The 9,421-nt window shown below is 40.3% G+C and overlaps 1 protein-coding gene across 1 annotated transcript; it reads left to right on the plus strand.

Moving 5' to 3' along the window:
- Positions 1-5,544: 5,544 nt before the first annotated feature.
- LOC148027843 (cytochrome P450 716B1-like) lies at positions 5,545-8,997 on the plus strand. Its single transcript, XM_087689553.1, has 4 exons — positions 5,545-6,039; positions 7,247-7,820; positions 7,915-8,108; positions 8,291-8,997. The coding sequence occupies exons 1-4, from the start codon at positions 5,554-5,556 to the stop codon at positions 8,594-8,596; spliced, it is 1,560 nt and encodes a 519-aa protein (XP_087545679.1). The 5' UTR covers positions 5,545-5,553; the 3' UTR covers positions 8,597-8,997.
- Positions 8,998-9,421: the final 424 nt, after the last annotated feature.

Consider the following 9,421-nt stretch of genomic DNA (forward strand, 5'->3'; position numbering starts at 1 on the left):
GCTTTCCTAGCATGTGGATCTTGAAGACAATATCCTAACTCACCTACATCATAATATCCAAGAAAGATGCATTTGATAGACTTTGGATCCAACTTATTGCACCTATCTTTGGGAATATGGTAGAATGCCTCACATATCTAAAGAGTCACAAGTATGCATATGAGGGAGGTTTACCGGACCATACCTCCTCAACAACCTGACCACTAAGAGTAGTGTAGGGAGATCTATTAATCAAGTGAAATGTAGTAGTAATTGCATTAGTCCAAAATGTATTAGGTAAGCTTGCATGAATAAGCATATTGTGGATCCTCTCTTGAATAGTCTTGTTCATGCACTTTGTAATACCATTCTAGTGTGGGGTGTAAGGGGGGGTGACCAAATGAAACTAAATACCTTTGTACTTTATGATATTCATTAGTGATTATTTGCATAAGGTTTGGGTCTATATCATAAAGCAAAAGTTAGATATCTTTGTTATATTTTAGCACTTTCTTACTTAGTTGAGAACCAATCTAAACATAGGCTAAAATACCTACAATTTGATAATGGGGATGAATGTCTATAAGGAATTTAAGTAGTTTTATGATAATGAGAGGGATATTAATCATCAATTGACCACCCTTTATACCCACCCTAAAATGGTGTTGCAAAATGCATGAATAGGACTATTTAAGAAGAGTTAGCATTATGCTTAGTTAAATAGGCTCCCAAAATACTTTTCAGTTGAGGTAGTAACTACTGCAATTTACTTGATTAATAGATTCCCATATACTACTCTTTGTAGTAGAGTTATAGAGGAAATATGGTCTGGTAAATCTCCCTCATATGCATACTTGTGTGTCTTTGGATATGAGGCTTTATACCATATTTTTAAAGAAAAATACAATAAGATGGATCTGATATTTGTCAAATGTATCTTTCTTGGATATGGTGATGTAAGTGAGATAGGATATCACCTTTGAGATTCGTAGACTCGAAAGACTATTTGCAACTATTATGTCATATTCCATGAGGAAAATATGCATATAAGACAAGAGTAGATCATTGAGATATGCATGGTGATCTTTTAGGAGGAGCCTCTTATTAGAGTATAGCCAATCCAATTAAATAGCTTACTATAATTTTTGATGATGCAATGGCCCAGGATCCATCTATTATGCAAGATCATGATGTTAGCTTAGAGAGTACATGCTGTATAGACCCCGCACCTCCTCTTGAGCTACTAGAGCCTCCCATTCTATTGATTGTTTTGAACCCTCTATGCATTACGTTATGGTGATTAATGCTAGTGAGCCTCTTACTTATGAGGAGGCTATGTACTGGGATACTAGTCACTCTTAGAAGAGGGCCATGCCGTCCGAGTATGATTCACTATAGAAAAATTGTACATGGGTTTTGGTTACTTTATCCAATGGGAAGCATGCATTGCTATATAAGTAGATACACATGTTGAAGAGTATCTCTCTCATTGCCCTTAGCTAACATATAAGGTGAGATTGATTGCTAAGGGTTTTAAGGAAGAAAAGGGAATTAATTTTGATAAGATGTTCTCTCATGTAGTCAAGCTGACTACACTATCTTGATATTAGCCTTGGTTGCACATATGGATCTTGACCTATACTAGATGTATGCTAAAATAACTTTCCTTCATGGAAACCTACGTGGGAACATTTATATGTAGTGCCCTAAGGGCTTTGAAGAAAAAGGCAAGAAATACCTAATGTACAAGTTGAAAAAGAGTCATTATGGACTTAAGCAAGTGCCTAGGGGATAGTATCATAAGTTTGATATATTTATGCATTCACAGGGTTGCTCCCATAGTGATATGGATTTGTGACTTTACATAAAGAAGGCCCATGAAAGTAGACTTATCATTTTGGTGCTATATGTTCATAACATGCTAATTATTGGGAGGGCTCATTATAAGCTAGATTCTTTGAAGATTGGACTCAAGAAGAGCTTTGAGATAAAGGACATGGGGTATGCCTCTCACCTACTTCGTATACACATGATGCACACTTTAAAGGATTTCTCTACTTGTCATAAAAGGAATGCATTCAGAAAGTCCTTGAGTGGTTCTATATGCAAGCTAGTAAGCCAATTAGGTACCCATTGCCTTCTTATGTGAAGGTCAATTAGGTAGATTATCCCTAGTTTATTGGTGAGAGGGCCAAGATGGCCAAGATCTCATATGCATCCGTGGTGGATAGTTTGAGGAATGCCATGATAGCCACTCAACTTGACATAGCATTTGTAATGGGAGTTGTGGCTAGGTATATGGCAATACTTAGTAGACAATATTGGGACGCCTTGAATGTTAAACCCCCTCACCATACAATAATCAATTATTAATCACAAATTTAATCAAAGAAGAGAAATAGAGAAAACATGCATGACATAAGATTCCGTACAATCTTTCCCCATGCATGGGTGAGAACCTCTCCCACACATGTATTTATAATAATGAATAAATATTGCATGCCCAAAATACATCGAAAGCATCCTTTTTATGTTTTAACACAATATTAGTGAGTTTGAGAATCTCCCAATTCCTATTTTTTGAATACTAAAAAGATAGCACCCAAATAACATGTCCATAAGAACCTATCATTCGAAAGCACTTGAAAAATTGAATCGTTCGAGCTATAGAGTGCTCAATTTGGAGTTATAGTGTTCAAGTTATGACAAATCCAAAGATTTGACCACGTGTCCCAAACTTATGGTAAATTTTCATATTTCCCAATATGACGTTTTTTTACTTTTTCTTATCTTGCATGACTTGCTTTTCTACAAGTAAATCAAAAGGCACTCTACTCTAATAGCTTTACAAAAATAACATTGTGCCTTCTCTAATAAATACATCAAACTAGATCTATTGCACATGGGCACATGCAAGTCCTTGCACTAATAGGTGTATACAAAATATAATACTTCTGGTTTAAATATTTTCCATGTAATAAAACATATATTGCATGCATTAGAATATGCACTCCAAAATAATAATTTTCTTAACTTCGTCTAATTATCTACTCTCCACAACACAACACACATTAGTATTCTCCCGTCTATCTGCTAAGCATAATGTGACTAGTATCACATATGCGGAGTCATGTGATAAGCCACGGATTATGCAACAAATAAACAAAATCCACTATAGATATAATTCCATAACAGTGAAGGGTATCACGAGATACCTTAAGAACACTATAGATATATATATTTATAATGGTGGCAAGAATAATAGATTAATGGGCTACACACACTTTGACTATTCAAGACATGCAAATAGTAGGAAGTTCACCTAGACTAGCTATGTCTTCATCTTTGCTAGATGTGTTGTGACTTGGATGTCCAAGATGTAGAAATACATGATCTTGCTACTACCGAGGTTAAGTACATTGTAGCCCCACTGATGAAGCTTGCAAGAAGGCCCTATAGTTAGGCCATTTGGTGTAGACCTTGGTATAACTATCATTGCTACTACAATGCATTCAAACTCTATGAGTATCATTCAATTTGCTCAATTTGCACGTAATTCAGCCTTTCATGTGAAGTACAAGTACATTGAGGTCTATGATCACTTCATTAGAAAGGTGATTAAGGACAAGCAGATAGAGCTCAACAAGATCTTGACTAATGAATATCCTACAAATCTACTCACTAAAAGTCTTCTAGTGGAACGTTATGCCTTCCTTAGAAAAATTATGGATATATGATGAGATGGCATATATTTTTCATCCTATTCTACTTATATATACACATTGTACTTTGTCACTTTTCTTAAATTTTCTCCACACTCAAGTACATTCACCTTTAAGTGGACACTTGTTGGGGGTTAAAGGTCTCTTGTGCCTAGTTGCCTACATTTACGTGTACTTGCTGTCTACACACTTGTACCTACAAGTGGCGACTTTCCATCACAATCATTTTATTCTTTATACTTTACATGAAAATAGAATAAGGGAAGGTAGGTCATACATTGTGACTGTTGGAGATTTCACATACTACTCTTTCTCTTCTTTGCTTGAATCTCTATAGCCTTGCTTGTCTCTTGCTTCCACTCGTGCTTCCACTCTTGCTTCACCTTTCAAGCAAAGCAAAGCTAGTAGGTAAAAAATGTGAGATATTAATATGGGAAGGAAAGCTATTAGCATTAGTCTCCAAACTGGCCATGTAAGGATACGAGACTCTCAGGAGCCTCATGAAGACATGGAAATAAATAATTAAAGGATTCAAGTGAAAGGAGAAAAATCCCAAGAAGGGAGCTAGTACACTATCACAATACATATAACCCTTGGAAAAAAATATGCTCGAGGAGATTTGCGCCATGCATAATCTAGATCAAGATGAAGACAAATGACTAAGGGTAATATTGCAAAGGAAATCTTAAACATGGCCACCTTTGGCTAAGATAGGACCAATGAAAGTATGAAAATCATTAGAAAATCATAAGGGAAAGCTTACAGTTAAATGAGGTTGAGAGGAGATTTCCAAGAGGAGAAGTTGGAAATCTCCATGAAGGTCCATAGTAATTGGAAAAATATATGCATGCATTCCACTATGTGAACATGGAGGAGAAGACCAATTAGAACTTGGAAATCCACACTAAGCCAACAACTGAACTCAATGATGTGGAAAGTTGTAGAGTCAAAATTGCCTACCAAAGATAGAATTGGAGGGTGATTAGCATTAAGTTCTAATTGTGCATTATCACCCAAGAGGAGACTGTGAAACACCTTGGGAAGAGAGTATAATTGTTTGGAAGAAGCTAAAGAATTGGTTTAACTCTACATGCTTAAGTGATATGGTCAAGACGAGAATTGTGTTGTTTGGTGATAGGGGATGAAGAAACCATGAAATTGTGTGATGTGGTGAGGGGAGTGGTGGTCAAGCACGTATGGAGCAATAGAAAGAGAAAAGTGATGAGGAAAGAAAGGAAGAGCACAGTAGCAAAGGTGTTGGAAGCTATTAGGCAGGATAGTGTAACTATCTTTAGGGTTCTTACTAAACGAGCTAATGTATGTAGAGTTGCTTGTAAGATGTTAGGTAGATGGGAAAAAGGATTGGGCCTTGAGCTTGTGGATGTAAATAATCTTATCTATTGTTTTGATTCGAATTACAATTATGTTAAATGGACCAATGAAGTGGTGCCCTCCAAAAGGAAAGCACACCCCACCCCAATTGAGTGACAATTTTATAAGAAAATTGTGATTTTTTAAATCACTTAACAATAAAATATGAATTTTTCAAAATTACAAATGAGCTTAACTTAAGTCAAACAATTAAGCCATGTAAATTTTTTATATTTTAAATTTTGTTAAACTCTAAAGCAATACATCCTTGAGTGTCACTCTATTGGCCCCTCAATAATGTCCTTCTTTCTTTTATGAACCTTTCATTTGTAAGTGAGTACGTCCCTCTTTTATGAACCTTTCATTTGTAACTAAAACTACTTGATAAAAATATCAAAATATCCTAATATTTTTCCTAGTAATTTTATAATGAAAGATTGTTAGATGACAATCTATTGGCCCCTTTACGCTAGCGCATTACATGCTCTCTCTCTCTCTCTCTCTCCAGCTTGCAGAGACGTGCACGATGTGGAGAGTCAAATTAGGCGCCGCAGCCGCAGCAGCTGTGGCCGATCTCGTAAGGCCGCCATTCCATTCGACTGCCATCGCAGTCGTCGTCATCGTCGGCACAGCCCTGCTTCTGCAGCTATGGTGGAAGAGAAATCTCAGGAAGCTGCCCCTGCCACCAGGCAACCTGGGATGGCCGTTCGTTGGTGAGACGTTATCCTTCATACGCCATACGAAGGAGAACAGGTTGCGGGAGTTCATGGAGGAGCGCGTGGCGAAGCACGGGCAGGTCTTCAAGACCAGCCTTATCGGCGACCCGACGGTCGTCCTCGCGAGCCCTGCGGGCAACAAGCTCGTCTTCAGCAGCGAGAACAAGCTCGTTCATCTGGCATGGCCGGCGGCCATGACATCCATCATCGGCGCGGGCGCCCTGTCAAGCCTCACGGGCGATCGTGCCAAAGTAAGAGAGTTCTTCACGTTTTTCCCTTTGGGGTGAATGGACCAGTCGTAGAATAGGTTAAAAGATGCACATCTATCTCCTGCCACAGGTAAGACGTACCACATGTAAGACAGATGAGTCACCTTTGTCTCGTGGACTTAGGTGACACCACACATCTTCTTGGTAACCATCTAGATAGAACAACTAGTTATGATGGGTGCTAGGGTGTTTTTTTAATTTGCCTTGCTAGTGTTTACAAAGTGTGTTTTTAATGACCCCTATTCTACAATTGGCCCTCTTACCCTATAGTGCTAGAAATATTATGAGCCTTTGATTGATTGAGAGAGAGAGAGAGAGAGAGAGAGGAGCGCAAGTACATGTGTTTGGGAGGTAGGCAACCACAAGCCCAAGGTGGTGGAAATGTAGGGAGTTGCCTTCGTCCTGCACTTCGTTCTCTAGGGCATCTTGTGGCAAGGGATGTGTCTCCATGCACACTAGCATGGTTAAAAGAGATTGGGCTTTTCCATTGACCATGTAGAGAGGGGATGGTGATTGTATTGAGTAAATGGGCTTTCGATTTTCATGGGGTGAGAGGTGGGGTGCTACACCTAGGCTAGGGCAAGAGATGAGTGGGCTGGTGCAATTAGATAGAGATCTTCGACCTTGTGCCTTTACGTGAGCTTAGAAACACACTATTTGTTGGGAAGGAGACATCCAAGTGGATTGTGATGACGATGTTGACCCCAGGGTACGGGTGTGTGTAAAGTAGCTTCTAGCCCAAAAGGGGGAGTGCAATGCGTGGTTGAGATGGTTCAAGATGTTGTGACATGTGAGGCTAAGACTCATGGGGATCCAAGACACATGTTGGGCCCATGACACATATCATAATAGTAGCCCCATGGCCCCTTGTGCTTGCAAAACCACTTCTTTTCTAGAGAGCAAAAACCTTGAACGAAAAACTAAAGAGGTAATATATTTATATTTGAAGGTTTTGTTAATGGTTAATTTTAGTGTTACAGGTAAATTTCAATGTTCAAGACTAGGCTTGTTTTCCTGGCATTGGTGCCCCAACCGAACCTAACTAGGCTGTAGTACACCTAACTAGCCGCTAGGCATGTGATCACTGCCTGTCAAAGCTCATAATGTTGCCATCATTTAATTCACATTAGAATGTCACAATTGTAATCGGAATTTTGTCTAAAACGTCTCCTGAATCCTGATATGCAAGCGCATCCGAGCCGCCGTCATGACCTTCCTCCGGCCCGAAACCCTCCAGAGATACGTCGCCACGTCCAGCCGCACCATCGCCGGCTTCCTCGACGACTCCTGGGACGGCCGCCAGCAGGTCCTCGTCTTCCCCTCCATGAAGCGCCTCGCCTTCTCCCTCGCCTGCCAGCTCTTCATGAGCCGCCACCACCCAGAAGAGCAGCACATGCTCGAGGAGCTCTTCGCCACCGCGGTCAAAGGCTTCCTGAGCTTTCCCATCAACCTGCCCGGCACCAGGTACAGAAAAGCCATGGCCGCTGCCAGTACTCTTCGAGGAACGTTTCAGAAATGGATTCGCGAGAGGAGGGACGACATGGCGGCAGACCGGAGGAGCTCGGGAGTTGGAGATAAGGAGGACCTTCTGTCGTGTCTGCTGACCTTTAAGGATGAGGAAGGGAAGGCACTGAACGACAGGGAGATCAGCGAGAATATATTGGCGCTGCTTTTTGCAGGGCATGATACAAGCACCATCGCGATAACGATGGTGTGCAAGTATCTGGCGGAGAATCCTGACATCTTGGACGACGTCTGGAGAGGTAATCGAGATCTCTGTGATCAGTCATTGGATGCTATAATCGTGATACGCGTTGACAAATGGGATCTAAGTCTGGATCAATGCTGCCGCTGCAGAGCACAAGGAGATAGCAGCAAGGAAGGAGCGCGCAGGAGAAGGCGAGCTGAACTGGTCAGACATCAAGCAAATGAGCCTCTCATGGCGAGTGGTGTTGGAGACGCTTAGGCTCCAACCACCTTCGCAAGGCACATGGCGTCGGGCTATCAAGACCTTTGATTACAGCGGTTTCACGATCCCGAAGGGCTGGAAGGTATACAAGAACTAAAACCACCCCCCCCAAAAAAAAAAAGAAGGTACTAAGGTAGTTCCACGCTTAGACTCTTGATTAGACTCTTAAAGCGAAGGGAGTTGTATTATTAGACCCTAACCTAAGGTGTGTAATGATTTCAGATTAGTCAATCCATCACTCATTGACTTTTTGACTGGATGCAGATATTTTGGACTGTGCATGCAACACACAAAAACCCAAAGTACTTTGAGGAGCCCCACAAGTTTGATCCAAGGAGGTTTGAGGGGTCTGGGCCAGCTCCATACACATTTGTGCCATTTGGAGGAGGACCTCGAATGTGTGCGGGCATTGAGTTTGCGCGAATGGTGACCCTATTGCTCCTACACCACCTCAGCCTCCGCTTCAGCTGGACCCTTGTGGACCCCATTGAGGGCATCATTGTGGACCCCTTGCCCCAACCCACACGAGGCCTTCCCATTTGCCTACATCCGCGTCCTCATGACTCATAAGAAGTTACCATACTTATATGAATTGTTAGTAACCGAGTACCATTATTGTCACATGATACAAAAGCATAGAACTTCATCCTTCCTTATCAATAGGGTAGCTCTTATTAAGTACCCTTATTACGTGTGTTAAAGCCCTTCAAGCCCCTAAAAGGAATCCTCCCTATACATATTTTAATTTTATCACCCTCTTATGTAGAGACTCCCCCCCTTTACTTGCAGGATGCATACATGTATATACTATTTCCTCCTTGGATTTTAATTTTGAGGTTCTTTGCAACAAGGTTATGAGTAGATGGGTGAAACCAAGAGGAATTCAATTTAATGCTACAAGTAATACTTAGATGAAGCGCTTCCTTGAACTAGTAAAGAAAAGGGATAGCCATAAAGTGGATTGCTTCACTCTTGTACTATATGGACTTCAGAGCGAAAATCAAGATTTTTGGCTCTTTAAAATCTAGTGTTTAAAAATACAATGATAGATGATTTTGTGCAAATATTGTTTATGAGTAGATAGGTGATATCTAAAACAATTGTCTAATATATATATTGAACATTCTTATCCAAAATACTATGTACAATCGGGGTTATGGTAGCCTAGGGTTTGCCTCCGTTACCCTTAATATTACTTGAAAATGTAACAAAAGTTGAAGCATAAGCAATATTTATTTAAAATTTATTTGTCTTTGAGCACATACTATTATACTAGGGCATTTCTTTTTAGCACTTTTCAAATGATTTGGCACCTCCACCTTGTACACTGTGGTATGAAGATGATGAAACCTGATTTTCAAAGCACAATAGACATTCGTACAAGTACTTTTATTG

The sequence above is a fragment of the Lygodium microphyllum genome, chromosome 12 (genome assembly GCF_053477565.2).
Source record: "Lygodium microphyllum isolate KBCC chromosome 12, Lygodium_microphyllum_v1.1.10, whole genome shotgun sequence".
Lineage (NCBI taxonomy): Eukaryota > Viridiplantae > Streptophyta > Polypodiopsida > Schizaeales > Lygodiaceae > Lygodium > Lygodium microphyllum.

Coding starts and splice junctions, on each gene's coding strand:
- LOC148027843 (XM_087689553.1), top strand. CDS start 5,554: ATGCTCTCTCTCTCTCTCTCTCTCCAGCTTGCAGAGACGTGCACGATG. Junction 6,040..7,246: donor TCACGGGCGATCGTGCCAAA/GTAAGAGAGTTC, acceptor CTGATATGCAAG/CGCATCCGAGCCGCCGTCAT. Junction 8,109..8,290: donor CGATCCCGAAGGGCTGGAAG/GTATACAAGAAC, acceptor GACTGGATGCAG/ATATTTTGGACTGTGCATGC.